We start from the raw sequence: 17,613 nt of genomic DNA on the forward strand, positions 1-17,613 counted from the left end.
TAGGCCAAGATTCTGAAGTATGGTCACTTATCTGAAAAGAGCAACGGTTATCATGGTGACAAAATATCTCACTTTTTATCAAATATATGCATGAAACTACTTGTAAAATTAATGGTTTTTCAGTACTCCAAATGTAAAATGTAAAGTGAAATATCTTCCCTTAATGCAAAACTGATAGACTTCTTTAGAGCTGTTATGAAAAATGATGATAAAGGAAAGAAGGGTAGTATTGTGATGGGTGTTAGTACTGTGGCTTTTCAAATTTTAAAATGATCTCAGCTGGTGTCTTCTAAACATTTTTTATAAAAATTCTTGGATTAAACAGTAAGAGAAACAAAGAACGAAAGATGGGAGGCTCATGGCAGTATAGGAGCAAAATTAAAGTAACAGAAGTTAGAATGGGACCTTGTGTTATAAAATAAAACTATAAATTAGTCAAAAAGTGAGTAAGTACAGACATGTTTATAATACATATTTTACTGATTACTACTTGTGTTTAAAAACAAAACACATATATAGTTATACTGATTTTGAAAATGACCCAATTTACAATTATCTCTGGCACTTACCTTCAGCACGTTATTTTGACAAGGGAGACTTGTAAGTTCTTTGATCCAAAGCCATTTGAAACCCTGTTTAAAAATCTAAATATGACTCACCATGCTTGTCTATGTTGCATTATATAAAAAAGCATTTTTGGTTTGTGTGATGACACCTTCAGGAGACACGGTCGCAGGTATTACAGGTCCCATTTTACTTCACAAAGTCAAAAGCCCAAGCCTGGAGAGAAAAAAGAGGTAAATGTATAAACTGTTGTTTTGTTTTGTTTTAAATAATGGCAAATGTACTTCATTTACTGACCAATACATTAAAAAAAATCACAGAATCTTACCCTGTTTTCCCATAGACTATGTAATTTGTAATCTCCAGAATCAGGTTCAAGAAACATAAACTTTGTGTGCACATCCAGCATCATTTATAAACTCTGTTCTTTGATTCAGGGAAAATACAAATTCTGTAAAAGTACAGATGAAGTTTTTATGATCTCCAAGTCTGATTCAGTGAACTCCAATGCTTTGTGGACACAGTAGGTCAAGCTTGTAAAATGTGGTTACCACCTATAGCTCATATGGAGAAATCTTCACAGCTTATTTTGGAGGTTTGAGCCTACACACACTGCCTTTATTTTGTTTGGGAAGTTCCTAAATCAGCACAAAAAACTTGAAAAAGGCACAAAGTGTGTGTGTGTTAAAAAAAAATCATTCCCAATAGGTCTTCTGACAGGAAGCTTGGACAGTGTTAGATTTAGCTCTGTGCTACAGTAACACAGGCTTTTGATGTATTGAGTTAAAGTTTGTCAAATCAGCACTTCATATCGTTTGCTTTTTGTGCATTTGATATAAGGGCATAATATTGTATGAGAAGATGAGTCATGTGAGCAGAGTGGCTTCAGTAAGTCGTAACAATTCAATATTTATCCTAACATTGAAAAGAATCAAGCAGCTAATTTAAAGCTTGATTTCTTTTCTGCCATTTTTTAAGGAAAACTTTCTTTTCATCTGAGGAAGATAGAACCAAATTACCCTGGTTTTATTCCTAGCAGTTGCAGAGGTGGGGAATATTCCCCTTTTAATCTTGTGGTTCAGTATCCCACTAGGTTCTTAAGTTAAAGGGTCACTATCTCTGGCTTAGATAGGCCTCAGCATGTACCCTACAGTACCTTAAATTCTGAATAAGTCTTCCCAAGTTCTTCTGGTGTCCAAATAAACATGATCTAACATTGTCATGTTTCGGAGTAGCAGCCGTGTTAGTCTGCTATTAGTCTGTCTGTTATTCACAAAAAGAAAAGGAGTACTTGTGGCACCTTAGAGACTAACAGATTTATTTGAGCATAAGCTTTCGTGAGCTACAACTCATGTTAGCACTGTTATGCTGCATGTCATTTTATATGATCATTTGGGGAAATGTAATGTTAAACATGTACATTGAGGTAGGCTGCAATGAGAAATGACTAACTTAACTAGTCAAGGAAGTACAGGCATTGAAATAGAATCACATTTGTGACAGCTTAGTGGAGGAAGTGTTTCTGGTGCCTTGGATAAATACACAGTTTAGAAACTATCGAAGTGGAGTACATGTGGTAAATAAACATAATTTTAATTAAAAGATCTCAAACTGTTTAAAGATCAGTAAATGTTGTTCTCATTTTACCTTGAGTAAGACTAAGACAGGGGTCTCAAACACATGGGCCTGCCATAGGTGCCGACTCCACTGGCAGCCAAGCTCCCCTCACGACCCCGCCTCTGCCCTACCTAGCGTGCCGCGTCCCCACTCCTCCGCCTACCTCTCAATGCTTAGGACTTTCCGGGGGGAGGAGCAGGGACGCAGTGCGCTAAGGGGAGGAGGCGGGGCTGGGGTGGGGATTTGGGGAAGGGATTGGAATAGAGACGGGGGGGCAGAGTTGGGGCGGGGACTTTGAGGAAGGGGTTGGAATGGGGGCTGGGAAGGGGTGGGAAGAGGCAGGGCAGGGACGGGGTCTCATGGAAGGAGTGGAGTGGGGTGGGAGTGGGGGACTTTTGTATCTTTGTCTGAAAAAGTGTCAGTAATGCGGCCCTCAGGCCAAGTCCTCCTGTGGCCCTCATGGTGATTTGAGTTTGAGATCCCTGGACTAAGATATCAAATTTTTGCAACCTGCTCACTGACAGATGGTAAACCAGTAGCGTAGTTGACAATGGAATCTAGTTGTCTGTCTTACTTCCATTGTGTAAGCATTAAACCAGAATGCTTTTCTTAAGGACAACTTAAGGCAAACTGTTATCTTACAAATACCAAGCAGCTGTTATATTAATATGCTGATGCTTTTTCAAGCACTTCAGGTTATAAGTCCAGAGTTAGACCTTGACTTTGATCCTGTGGCATGTTAGACACTTTCCTTCAGCTGGAATTTCCCCGGTTGCACCTAAAATAAGTTAAAGATCCAATCAGGAAGTTGATATCCTTCCCCCACACCCGCTCCAAACACTAGCAGTGCTGAGCCATGTTCATTTGCCCTGGCAAACTGCCGTGTTTATGATCCAAGTTAAACACAGGCATTAGTACTGTCTAGCTGCATATCTCTTATTTACCTTAGAAATTCTGCATGATTAAATGATTCCTCACTTCCTGAGCTGGCTCACATATAGCATTGTCTTCTAGTGGCCTCCACTATCCTCAATGGGTAAACTGCTGTTTGCCTCTCATGCAGGTATATATCTGGTTTGATAGTTGTATTGGAATATACAATGTGCCAACAGTAGCTTGAACACTTTTCCAGGTCTGTATAATAACTTCTCATGCGATTTGTCTAGATACTTGAAATAGTTTAAAGTTCTCAAACTTTCCATCTCTAAACTGGTGAGCCTTTGAGCAATGTTACTTGTTACCTTGAGCTAATTTCAAGGATGTAGTAGTACAGGATTCATGAGTCACATCTTTGAAGTGTATATACTGTTGCCTTAACAACAGACAGCATATATGTTACATATTTATCTATTCGTTTGGAATTTTCCTACTCTATAATACGAGTGCCCATCTTTCAAAAATATACACATAAATAGGTCAATCAGTTACCTCAAGATAACATCAAATTAGCCAGTAACATGATCAGTATGACAAAGTAATTTTCCATGAGAGTCTCATGCAACAACTACTCCACTCTACCCATCACCCATCTTTTTTACAGATGAGAGAGAAAAGATAACCCTGAAAGCTAATAAACTTGGGCAGTTAGGGATCGACTAGTAAAGCACATTCCAAAGTCTCAAATTCCCTGCTTGCTGAGTGGATTACCCCCTTATTGCCTTCAACAGGTAGGGAATGTGAGAAGCCCAGAGGGCATGCTGGGAGGATAGGGGCTGTGACTTCCCACTCCCCCCTTTTGTCTTTTGCTTAGCTGTTGGCAGGAACAGGAGGTAATGGGGCCAGTGAATTGGCTTCCAGATGTCCCTTCCCTGTCTATTTAAGCTAGCCTAGGCTTTTCAAATGCCTCTTGCTCTCCAATTAGCTGCCCTGCCCTCCTTCCCCTTCATTCTATGTTAGGAACAGTCCCTTTTTATGTTGCTAGGAGTCTGACTGACTGCCTGTTTTCTAGTGATCAGGAAGGAATTTTTCCCTTTGAGGCCATGTTGGCAGGAAGTTCGGTGGTTTTTTTTTTTTTATGTCTTCCTCACAGCCTCCTGGATGTACAGTTAATTAAAAACAATAGATTATTGGAAGGTTTATATAATGAGGGTAGGACTACTGACCCATCACAACTTCTGGCCTGTGCCCAATGCATATAAAGGCTAAAAGCACCAGCTCCCAGAGGTCAGTGGGACTCAGGGTTTTGCTGTAGGACCTTACACTTATATAAGGAAAGAGTCCCAAAATCTTTGAGGACTGAGGTCTCTTCACCACCAGCTTTGTGGCCTCTGTCACCCACCCCACCCTCCCCCCACCCCTTACACAGGGATGGGGAGAGGGAGGTTTTATAATTGAGCTGAGCCTGTAGGGTAGGTAAGGGAGCATCTATCCTGAGTTACTGTTTTGTTTGTGAGGTTGGAGCCCTGTAACCTGCACTGGAACCTATTAAAATGCCTGGTACGTAAGAGTGAGGAGTGGGCATTGTAGGTGCCAACCCCAGTGTATAAATAATAAAGTTGAAGCCTGCTGATTAGACCCATCCCATGTGTCTGTCATTTATTCTCCTTCCTGGCCTGTCAGTGATTTATAATTCATGTAATTAGCCTGAGTTGCAGATAATGATGGGTAAAGTGGTATATATGTACAGTCTATAGACTTCAGGATATATAGGAAATGGGCTTTGTGAGAAAAAAGCTTTTACAGTTTCACACAACAGGAAAATATGTATGGTGCTGAATTCCTTGGACCAGTTTCTAAATTAATTTCTCAATGTGATTCAAGGTGATACTTCCCTCCCTCCCTCGCACACACACATTTGTTTCCATGGCCAAAAAAGTCCCAGGGCAGTTGAGATTTTCACCCTTCGTGGTAAGGACTCCTGGCAATCTATCTAGATAAGGGGTGGGCAAACTATGGCCTGTGGGCTGCATCTGGCCCCCCAGGGCTTTGGATCTGGCCCGCAGGAGTCCCCCCCACTCTGGCGCCGCAAGCCCCGCGCCGCTCCCTGAAGCGGCTGGCACCACATCCCTGCAGCCCCTCGTGGGGGTAGGGGAGCCAGAGGGCTCTGTGTGTTGCCCTCGCCTCCAGGCACCACCCCCTGCAGCTCCCATTGGCCGGGAACAGGGAACCGTGGCAAATGGGATCTTTGGGGGAGGTACCTGGAGGAGCAGCAAGGGCAGCACACAGAGCCCTGTGCCCTCCCTTTTCCAGGGGCCGCAGGGACATGGTTCCGACTGCTTCCCAGAGCAGCCTGGGGCCAGGGCAAGCAGGCAGGGAGCCTGCCATGGCTCCGGTGCACGCCACTGCCACCCTGGTGCCGCTCTAGGTAAGTGGCACTGGGCTGGAGCTCGTACCCCGAACTGCTCTACCCCACACCCCAACTCCATGCCCTGAGCCCCCTGCTGTAGCCTGCACCACTCCTGCACCCCAACACCCAGCCCTGAGTCCCCTGCCACACCCCTCCTGCACACCAACCCCCTGCCCTGAGCCCCCCTGCACTCCGCACCCCTCTTTGCACCCCAGTCTGCTTCACTGAGCTCCATCATACACCTCGCATCCCTCCTGTGCCCCAATCCCTTTCCCTGCGTCCTTTCCTGCACACCGCACTCCCTCCCGCACCCCAACACCCTGCCCCAGCCATGCATACAATTTACCCACCCAGATGTGGCCCTCGGGCCAAAAAGTTTGCCCACCTCTGATCTAGATCCTCTCTCACTTTGTCACATACATTCACCATGATCTATGATATTTGTATCTGAGGAAGAGGTACTACTTTGACCCATCTGGGAGTGTGATTACTTTTTATTCTCTAAAGTATTTTCTGACTTTCTCATTCTTTCTACAGCTTATATGCAAAAACCAAAGTGGAAAAAAATCTTGGGCTCTGTGTTTCACAAAAATGGGCTAGTATGAGTGCCTCATGGTGAGACACTAACTACACATAATGACAATCCATGACTTACAAATCAGGTGTTGGTGTCTATAGACAGCCATGCCTCCACCTTGTTCCATTTTAGTATGTTTCCTTAACAAAAATGTGACTTGTGTGCTTTGTTCTGAGGACTAAATATTTGTTGCATGTGTTTTAACTCTGTTTTCTATGGATGTTTTAATATTGCATATATGATTTTTGCCATCCAACCTGAATGCATCTTTTCTAAATATTTAGCTCATGTTTTTTAAACTTGTTTTAAAAATGAGATTATTTCCTCCAGTTATGGAGAAGGAACACAATTGTGTATGTGTATACTCAAACCCAATGGACACATACAACTGTGAATATATAAACAAAGGTCTATGTATTTATATTAAATGTATAAAAGTATATTTTGTGTATGTACAAGGGGTCTGCCCTCACATAACTTGTTGGATCAAGGCATTCGCTAATGGTACAATACTTATGTAAATCACATTGGCCAGGCCAAGCGTGGTGAATTTTTTATATAGAATTACATGGTAAATCACCCACAAATAAATGTAAATATCTTCTCTACTTTGATGGGGACATGTCAGAAATTCTGTACACACAGTAGAGGCTGTTGGAAGTTTTTCAAAGTTAGGCACGTACAGTCGTGCCCATACATTTTTAAGTCAGGGGGGAGCCACACAGAACAGCTTAAAGGGTTAGAGTATAAGTTATACATACAGCATATATCCTTCAGCAAGTTTGCAGTGTTACACAGAAGTTGCTATAATAGACTCTTCTGATGTAAACCGTGTGAACTTACATATTTTATGTTGTACTACATATATAAATAAATGAAAATTATTTGGAAAATATATATGCTTCCCTGTATGAAAAGGGAGGGTAATAATGTTCATGGAATATTGGGTTGTATTTATCTTTAGTTGATCTATTTTCTCTTACTAAAAAATAGACATTCCCAGTTCATTGAAAAGGGGAATGTACATTTACATTTAGACTTGGTTTCAAATTATGAGAAATCCTAACTTCTGACATTCATGCTATAAGGAGCTATTATGCAGCTTTGCAAGTTGAAAGGCCTATTCTTAAAGTAGTAAAAGTTTGTGAAATTTGATTTTACTGGAAAAGTGAGTATATTCTATATTCATAAAACCTTTTCATCTTTTTTGTTATATTAGAGAAAGATTAAAGATTATGTCCAGGTTATTACTTCAGTAAACAAATACAAAATCTTTTACTTTGCAGCATTTGCTGTCATTATTCCTGCTGCTGAAGTCAAGTCTGAGTGATCATTAGGCTCTTTTGAAAGTATAGTAATAATCCATATCTATAAAACAATAAGGTTTAAATTTGCAATTCTCTTTATGAGAACAGTCTGATTTAATTTGGGTTTAGAAGAGCAATTACTATACAATATAATTGTGCTTTAAATCAGGTTAGGTTTTATTATATCTTTAAACATACAAAGTTGTCTGCATGACTTTTTTCATTCACCCAGACCATTTTAAAATTATGGGTTTATTCACAGTTCATAAAATTCATGTTGTACATTTAAAGACCCAATCCTTGTTTCTTTATTCATGTGAGTAGTCCCATTGAGTAAGGCAAGTATAAGTATGTTTCTGTATTCATATGGAAAAATTGATCCATGGAGTGAATCAGCTGGCAGATCTCTCTGTTGCCTTCACATCACTGTGTGCACAGTCACAGCAGAGGTTCTTATTTCAAATCCTTCTCTACTTCACAATTAAATCTAAATTTGTATGGATCTGGCTGTGGGACAGGCTTCAAGAACTGCACTCAGTGCATGTGATCAGAGTTCAAATAGCAAAGTCCATCTTTGTGTCTAGAGTTCAAGATGTTTTGATTCAAGATACCTTGGTTCTTTGTTGTCAGACACTGGAAGGGTTTCTTATGTCCCTCCTGTCTTGCTGGACAATACAGAATATCATCATGGGGCAAATCTATACTAAAGTATAGATTTGTGTGCATGTATGTTTACAAATAAACACTATGCGGCCCTATAAAACAGTAGTTTGGCTTTTTAGTTCTGATTATCAATACCTTGAGAAGGCTGTCACACTGAACAGCTCAAGGAGAAGATTATAAGGAAACATGGAAATATGCTTAATCTTAGTGTATTTATTTAGTATACAAAATTGACATCAAAATTGATTTAATCTCCAATCTCAATTCCTTAGATATACATCTTTAATAAATATTGTTGTTAGAGATTCCTCATACAGTTTTCATTCCCTCCTCTGCTTTTTAACAGAATAAATGTAACTTGCAAAACAAAGTCTCAACAAGGTAGGGAGAAATCATTATAAATTGATACTCTTGTAGGAATATTATTCTGTGCAGTTTCTACAATATTTAATAAATTGTACCAACTATACCCTTCATGCTTACATAATCCTGATAGAAACTGAACCTTACAGAATAAAATGACATGCTCCTGGCAATCTGAATAATGTAGAGTCAGTGTAAGATGTTTCATGAAATATATAAATAACCTTCTGTACCCAGAAGCAGAATATACTCTACTAGTTAACTATAAATAACCAGAAAATTAAGGCAATTGTAACAGAGGTAGATCCTTTTTTCCACAGCTAGGTTGTAGACAAATTAGAAAAGAATGCCACACATTCCATGAGCATGTTCCATACCTTGCCTGGCTTTCCTGTGCTGATTCAATGCTATGTGGAGTGTCACCACACTAAATGGTGTGTGGCAAGTACGCCTATGTATCTTGCTTCTGCAGTTTGTCAGATAAAGATGGGGAAATTCCATAAACTTGAACTGTTGAAGAAAAGAACGGTTACATGGAACTTCTATTTGACAGTGTTGCCAGCACTGACAGTTGGCATGGCAACACAGTGATTATGCATATTTACTACCAGCCTGCTGCTCATCCTCTGAAACTGGGAATGCATACGGCCCACGTGATCCAACCCTACCGCCTGTCACCTTCACGCTCTGGAGGGAGGAACAGCAACCCTGATGTGACTCATCTCTTGTGTGAAATGGAAACAAAATTTATTTTAATAACATGCATTCAAACTTGTATGTCACAGATATTATCTGGGTCTATGTAAAAGGCAGTTATTCAACAGCTGTCCCACACGTGAGTGTGTGTGTTCACTCACTCACACACACACACACACACACACACACACACACACACACACATTTTTGCTACATTTGTCTTTATCTGGCTCTCCAGTAGCCCAAGATGTCACTGCTGCCAAACCAGTAACTTTTTAGGATGAAATGTTGCTTTTCCCTGTCACATAATGAATCCTTGACCATAGTAGTACACACTTTGTGCTAAAAGAAAAGGAGTACTTGTGGCACCTTAGAGACTAACCAATTTATTTGAGCATGAGCTTTCGTGAGCTACAGCTCACAACATCTGATGAAGTGAGCTGTAGCTCACGAAAGCTCATGCTCAAATAAATTGGTTAGTCTCTAAGGTGCCACAAGTACTCCTTTTCTTTTTGCGAATACAGACTAACACGGCTGTTCCTCTGAAACCTGACACTTTGTGCTGCCACCCAGAGCTTTATAGCATTGGCCTGGTCTTGCTGGAAAGGCATTGTGATTTAAAAATAAAATTATTAAAATTAGTGAAATTCGTATGAAATTACTTGACAATCATGCTAATAAAGGCTTGGGAAATTTACTTGATGATTTAGTATTGTAGTTCTTGTCCAAGTTTTGATCATCTTGCACAATTTGGCTTGTTGCCCTGACTACATCACACACACCCTTTAAGTCCTTCCCTTGGCTCCCACTCTTCCATCTGAAACAAAAATTTCTTATCCTTGGTTTCAAAGCTCATCACAATTTTGTTCCACCCTACCTATCCAACTTGTTACCTTTATGTCAGGTAAGTTCCTACCTATGATGCCAGCGTTGATTGCCTGCTTCTCAAACAAGCACTTTCATGGTTCCTTCCATATTGCTTGCGCGGGGAGAGCTCCTAGTCAAAGTCCATAAAGCCAACTCTTTAACTTTTCTTAAGTCCCTCTTCAAAACTCACTTCTGCTATAATACAGAAAGAAACTGGAATCTGAGATTGGCTAGGTAGGTTGTGAATTGTGTAGTGGATCTAAAGGGTCCACCCCAGTTGATGAGCCAAGTGGTATCAATATTATGCCACATGATGATGGAATTTTTTATTTTTCTGTTTGCTATTAAAAATGCTGCTTGAGAATGTATTAGAGTTTGATTTAAGGATATTTACTTTGTATATTTTGTCATGATGTTGACAGTTTGTTTTTTAATGGTTACAAAAGCTTTATTTTTTAAAACTCAATGTCAAATGATTATTGTCTGAGCCCCTCTCATAATTTCCCAAAGTATGAAAATTTAAATAAATAAAAATGGAAAAAATGCTTAAAAATAAACACTATCTGTTTAAATTTATTTTAAAAACTGCTTTGGGGATGAATGGGTATAAAGGAGACTGTTGTTTGTGGGACTCTAGCCTCATTTGTTACAGAAGTTAGGAAGGTGTGTAGTGAATGAATCAGGGAGAGAAAGGATGGTTTTATGGTTAAAGCAATTGAATGCTGCCTTGGAGAACTGGATTCTATCCCTACCTCTGCCACAAAGTTCCACTATGATACTAAGCAAGTCACTTTTAAACCAAACTTTTCAGAGTGTGGTCACAAAGGATAATATTCCTGGATGCTTGATTTGATACCTTAGATCTGATTTGCAGAAGTGCTGAGTACTCACAGTTGCAACTGAAGTCAGGGGGAGCTGTGCTTTGAACATATGAAGTGCTATCTAATGCTAAGTACCCTGACAAATCAGGTCCAAGGCATCTCAAATTGGGCATTCAAAATTAGTGCACGCTTTTGACCATAATCTCTCAGTGGTTCAGCTCCATAGCTGTAAAATGGGGATAGTAACTCTGACAAGAGTGTTGGAAAGATAAATTATTTGTGAAGCACCATGCATCCGATGAAGTGAGCTGTAGCTCATGAAAGTTTATGCTCAAATACATTTGTTAGTCTCTAAGGTGCCACAAGTCCTCCTTTTCTTTTTGCGGATACAGACTAACGCGGCTGCTACTCTGAAACCTGAGATAATATAGGTTTCAGAGTAGCAGCCGTGTTAGTTTGCATCCGCAAAAAGAAAAGCCGTACTTGTGGCACCTTAGAAACTAGCAAATTTATTTGAGCATAAGCTTTCGTGAGCTACAGCTCACTTCATCGGATGCACTTTAAGGTGTCACAAGTACTACTCTTCTTTTTGAGATAATATAGTGATGATCACCAAAGAAAAGCCCACGAGGAAATTAATAATTGTCTTCAGAGCAGGGTTTGAATAGTGTGCAGTAAATAAGGCCTAAGGCCACGTATTAAACAATGAAGATAAAACAAAATATTAAATAGCTGCTCATTAAGTGAGCACCGTCCATCCTGTGCACTGATTCAGGCAGGGGTCACGTGGAAAAAATAGTACGTGATCATGTAATTAAAGATTGTATCATAATGCATGTGCACAAGGAAGGAATTAAAGATGTGCAGCAACCTTGATTCTGGCACTTCCTAATTTTGGAGTGCTTGACTTCACAGTCTTTAATGTTAATTTAATGGAGTGGATGGGTAGGTAGGTGTGTACACACGTGTTCTATATAAGAAAAACACGTTTTTGATAACTGATAAGCCTGCAAACTCAGTCTGGGATCTCAAAGTCAAACTGGGTTATTTTCTGTATTGCCATATCATCATTAATTAATGCAGATTCTAGAACATAGTTAACAATTTTGTTGAAAAGTTGCAAGCCAGAATGGAATCCAGCTCCCTCTGTCTTAGGCTAACAGGAGCCAAAAGCAATACACTTTGGTCACTGAAGGAAGCAGGTGTCATTGAATATTCATAGGGAACAGATCTGTTGTGTAAGGCGGCATCACTTTTACTAGCATGTGTTTACGATTAAATTGGATTGTTGGGGTGCAGTAACTACCCATGCCTGCTGTACCCTCAACATCTGTAACAAAGGGAGGAAGGAAGGAGTGCAGATTGGAAGGAAGAGTTGGCTAGCTGAGGACTGAGGAGAGGGACAGTGTGGAAGACTTGGAAGGGGGAAGGAAGTGGAAACTGGCTGAAAAGTTGGGGACAGGGAGAAGAATAAAAAACTTCCCTTTCCCACAGACCTCCAACATGCACGTTCTCTGATGTTCACCCATTTTCTGAGAATTGTACATGGTCTCTCATTCAAATATTTATCCAGCCTGCTTAGCTTTTGTGACTTGAAGTAGCCAATCTTTGATGGAATGACCTGTGAGAGCTATTTAGGGTTTTTTATGAATTTAGACCATTCTTGGTACAAGAGAGATCCCACTATTTATTTAGAATCCCTTTATTTTGAACCTTTTTCCTTAGGTTTTTTAAATTAAGAAGCAGTTTTCTAGTCAATATTGTACTACTTATAATACACACATTGTAAATGTCAGAAGTCTTAATAAATAGAACATAGAGCCTGATTTTTGCCTTACTCATTATCCCTACTTTGATCAGATACTTAAAACAATAGGTTTTTGTTAAGACTTATTTTTCCCAGAAACATTTGCACAATTCTTTCAGGTGGAATATCTAAACTTGTTGCTTCCCCTTCTAGAAAACAGCTTTTGGTGTAATGATATCCATAAGTAGTGATTGGTCCATAAGGATACTATAAAGATCACATTGTTATGCTTGTAAAAAGCACACGGGATCTTTTCAGGGGAAAAGGCAATACGCTGCATTTATTGAAAATATAACAGCATTTGCATTCAATCTTACACCCACACACACACGTCCTGCAGATGGTCTTAATAGTTACCAGTCTGTCGTAGCTTGAGTCAATCTAATGGCCAGTTAGATTGGGCACAAGTGAGAAGCTGGGTTCTGTCGGTTGCAATCCAATGCTCTGAGGCTTTGCAGGACTGAACCCAGAGTTTCATGGCAAAACACTCCATCTTCATAGTTGTAAATTCCCATTTGAGTCCATGCATTTTATACTGTCATCCTTTATAATCATTAGTCCTTAAGTGGTGTTAATCTTGGGGTTTTCTGCTGTTATCATTTGATAGTTATTGTTGTCTTGGCATCGTTATCTCCTATTTGTTGTCTCACCTTCAGAGGTGCCTGCCTCACCTCTGAGGTCGTCAATGCTGCTAACATGTTTAGCATCGGATACAATGGATGTTTTCTGATTGTCTCCTGATGTTTCCAAGTCTCTCACTTTTTCTTGACCATCGGGACATTTGTGATGGGCTTTTCACTTATTTTTAACTATGCACATATTCCTCACTTACAGCAAACAATTTTAGAGACTTTCAGACAGGATAACATTTTGGAAAGGATTATATGGTTACTAAAGGGATTATAAGAACCTTATACAAGTTAATTTGCAATGCATACAAGAAGCAAAACCTTATAGCAAATACTATAATGAAAACTTATCCTAAAACAAAAGGTGACCATAATCAGCCAAAAGGACTGTTCCGGTCTATTCCTGCCTTGAAATCAAAAAGGGTGGCTGGCAGGGCATATTAAATCATACTTATAAAATACATCAATAAATACTACATTCTAAATCAAAACATTTATTAAAATAGGATTTTCCTACTACAATATGCCTATGTCAAGCTGTTGTCTTATGGAAAGAAGCAACCTGTGAGGAAGCAATTTCACTGACTTGACAGGTTTCAGAGTAGCAGCCGTGTTAGTCTGTATCCACAAAAAGAAAAGGAGTACATGTGGCACCTTAGAGACTATGCTCTAATAAATTTGTTAGCCTCTAAGGTGCCACAAGTACTCCTGTTCCTTTTTACTGACTTGACAGACTGTCACAAATACACACACAAGCAAGGAACCCGTGCTCATAACGCAAGAAGGAAATGAATCCTAACTGGAAATATAGGTCTTCCAGTTCATTTTCCCTAATGAACTGCTAGTGTCTCATGACATTTCTAGATGCAGGAGAGGAAAATAACAGTATGTTGTCTGCCAACTGTGTGGTGGAGACAGCCAGTAAACAAAGTTTTTAGATGTTATCACAGTGAGAATATACCTTTTTTTCTAACCAACTACACAGTATTTTCTATATAATTTTTTAGACTGCTGTGACATTCCTGGTAAACTCCATGTACTGTAGCTTTCTATCATTTTGGTTTGTGCTTAGTTACAGCCAAGAAAAGCAGAGAGAAAACAGAGGAGCTTCAGTGGAGTCAGGCAAATAAAGGTTAATTACTGGCTGGTGATTCCTTCTCACATGACCATAAAAAAATATTTGGCTTTTGGGCTGTGCTTGAAACCTAACAGCCTGTCACGGTACCTGTAGTAAGATGTAACCTATTTATTTATAGAATTAGCCAGTCAAAATAGAACACTCTGAACTTCATTCAAGACAAGCAGTTGCTTAGGATGTGTGTAAACACGTACTCTCTGAAAGAAGCAGCACTTTACTCAGAAGCACACAAAGCAGAGTCTTGGGCTGTTTTTCTTTTAAAACACGAAGAATTGAAAATCTTTGTCTGGATTTACTAGTTTGGTGTAGATTTCTTGTTGTTGTTGTAAGTCTGAAATGTCGGAAGGTGAGGACTTTGGACAAGGTAAAAGGTACTGTAATTTACTTTTATAGCTTTTTCATATAGAATTATATATTTTGAAGTAGCATAAGAGTAAGAGCCTGGAAGTCCTGAATTCTGATCCCAACTCTAACTCAAACCTGCTCTGCAATTATAGCAAATCACGTCATCTGTCTCAGTTTCCCATCTTTGAAATGGACCTAAGGATACTTAGATCACAGCAGTGTTGGGAATTAGTTAATGTTTTTAGAGAGATTTTGTGTTGTAGAATGCTATATAAGTGCTAGTGTATTTTTAAGGGGGGGTAAAAGAGAATAACACAAAATAATTAAAGATTTCTAATAAATCACTCCTCTTAGCCATAATCCTGACAACAGCATAAGCCTCAAAATGTCAGACGCACAAATAACTTTTGTGAAACCTGTTTGACAGATCCATAATTAATACTGCTAGATAGGGCACTGTGTTCCTGTGAGACATGCCCATGGAATACTTTCTTTCTATGATCTGCTCTGTTTAAATTAGATTGTAAAATCATAGGAGAGGGACTGAGAAATAGGTGCTGATCTAAAATTTAGTTTTAGAAGCAACTATTTTGTTAAATTTTCATCAACGTAATCCATCATGTTCCAGTGGAAATAAATGTAATTACTTAAATTTAGCTACAAATATATGTTAAATGCAGATATTATTAATATTCCAATTAAAATGTGTTTAAAGTGAAGTATGAAGTTAACAAATCTTCAGTGTATCCCAGGAATAAGTGAGCTAGATTCCTTAAAGGAAATAGGAAAATATGAATAAATAAATGGCATTGGATTTAACATTGTGTGGTCTGCCAAAACATGTTGAAACCAGTAACCCTTTAGGAAGTAACATCTTGGCTGTCTGTAGGGAAATGCTTTTTTTTCCTTCAGAGACGACAAACTTGTATTTTACTTTTGTGTGTAAATCAGGCTGCAGCAAAGTTTCTGCTCTGGGAGGAGCGGGGAGGAAGTGTTGTTTTTTGAAAGCCAAACAGTATCTCCACTTTGAGATTATTTTAAGTATCATGATATTAGTGAAAAATATTGACTCCAAAGTATGACCAAAGGAACAGTTTGAGACTCCACAAATTATACAATGCGCTATGTCAATCAAAAGTTTTAAAACCACATAAAGAGGGCAGAAATTTGCTTGAAGACTTCCAGCTTTTCAAAAACAATTTTGTGCAGCCAAGGCACATTTTAAGGAATTGTAAGAACCAGAAATCTAGATTCACATAGGGCTTGAATTTATCATGCCAACTGATGAATCTGGATACAAACGCAGTAGTTGTTTTTTCCACGATTTATGGAAAAATATCTATAGTATTAAAATAGCTATTTCTACTTGTCCAGTCCAGGACAATATCTTCAGACCTGATTCTACAATTGGATGTGGCAAACTCCTGTCCCCATGTGGATCACTGGTGACATGACTGGGCCTCTGTGCAAACACATCAGTTCACCCACACACATCCTGTTGCAGGATCTGGGCTTTCAGCAAATATCTGATGTAAAAGTATTGTAACTCAGTGTAATATGATTATTTTTAAAGTGAAGTCGTAATTATCTATTGATAGTTTTTATTTTAAAATATTGATTTAGTTGCTTTTTATTAAAAACACTTTAGCTGGTACTTTTATTAAAATCTGGTTATATTTACAATACAAGGAAGGAATAATATGAGTGACACAAGAAAACTCAGGGGAGGGGAGGGGAGGGTTTTAAACAAAAGAGTGTGATTTTTTTTTTTTCATTATATCATGTCAGTCTTATGAAGGGACTGTATCCTGCACTTGCAGGAGAATGGAACAATTTGATCAGAGAGATTATTTTCCATCTCTATTTATCTTAACGCCAGTGAAAAATAATTGATTTAACTAGTTACTCTGAAACTTTTTGATTAATCTGATGTTTACCAATATACAAAGGAAACTAGAAGGATATGGACAGCATATGGAGTTCAGAATTTGTTGTAAGGAGGCCTTGGCTATTAGATATGAGATAATGCTGTAAAAATTAATGTTTAACCTGTTAGAGTTTTGTAAGCTGATGGTTTAGTTAGCAAACATTTCAGAAGAGAGAACTTGAAACAAAACATATTAATATTAATAGGGCCCACTCCTTCCATAATGAATTCCTGGAACAACCCTTGAATTCGTTGGCCCAAATCCTGGTCCCCACCCTTTGTGCCTCTCGAGTGGAACAAAACGGTTGGAAATCCAGTGTGATCAGCAAACTGGGAATTGCAGCTCTGTGCCAACTCCCACTTGCAGCCACCATCTATACCTCTAACATATCCCTCATGCTGAAGTGCAATATTTATTTTCCCTTTTCTTTCCCTTGAACTGGACTCAGTAATGTGAATTTCCCAGTTGTTTTCTGCTTTATAAATTCTCAGATTGGGAACTGTTTTTATATTTTAAAAAAAACTCAGGTGTTGGGGGGAGGAAGGGGACAAAAAGGAGTTTTTCTGATTTCATTTGCCTTTTTTTCTTAGCAAAAAGGGGATCATTTTGACCAGTGGATTTTTCTGGGCATTTAGCCTGACTTGAATAAATTTTAGATCAACATTTGAAAATAACTACTGAGCATGTACAGGGGAAAACACATATTTTAGTTCTATTACATGGTTATAATAGTTTAGTTTTCCTACAGTCTGTATCTCTCGGTGCTTTTGAGTGTTAAATATAGTTAGTTTAGAATTTCCACTGCTGTTTTGGGGAAAAATGTGATTTTCAGGCAGCTAGACTAGATGACTTCTCAAGGTCCCTTCCAGCCCTACATTTTTATGATTTTATGAAATATATTATAATTGCTCACTGCTCAAGAAGTGTAAACACAGCTGTGAGTGCTTCAAAAAGTATTTGAAATATAACTGCCCATACCACTGAAAGCTTCAATTATACCAAAAA

At 38.9% G+C, this 17,613-nt stretch overlaps 1 protein-coding gene and 1 long non-coding RNA gene across 4 annotated transcripts in view; one reads left to right on the forward strand and one right to left on the reverse strand.

Moving 5' to 3' along the window:
- Positions 1-8,938, reverse strand: part of LOC140907100 (uncharacterized) — a 58,699-nt gene extending 49,761 nt beyond the window's left edge. For both annotated transcript variants that reach the window (XR_013635358.1, XR_012157375.1), the window contains exons 1-2: positions 8,755-8,938; positions 660-780 (exon numbers count right to left, since the gene is read on the reverse strand). This is a non-coding gene — a long non-coding RNA (uncharacterized LOC140907100). The remainder of the gene's footprint in view (positions 1-659; positions 781-8,754) is intronic.
- RETREG1 (reticulophagy regulator 1) overlaps positions 1-17,613 on the forward strand; it is a 144,898-nt gene that overhangs the window by 67,090 nt on the left and 60,195 nt on the right. The window contains exon 1 of one of the 2 annotated variants that reach the window (XM_073332288.2): positions 14,282-14,706. The exons of the other annotated variant lie outside the window; for it this stretch is intronic. Coding sequence (XP_073188389.1) covers positions 14,672-14,706 — 35 coding nt within the window. The 5' untranslated portion in view covers positions 14,282-14,671. Of the gene's footprint in view, positions 1-14,281; positions 14,707-17,613 lie in introns of those variants that run through there. 2 annotated transcript variants of the gene reach the window in all.

Source organism: Lepidochelys kempii, chromosome 2, assembly GCF_965140285.1.
Source record: "Lepidochelys kempii isolate rLepKem1 chromosome 2, rLepKem1.hap1, whole genome shotgun sequence".
NCBI lineage: Eukaryota > Metazoa > Chordata > Testudines > Cheloniidae > Lepidochelys > Lepidochelys kempii.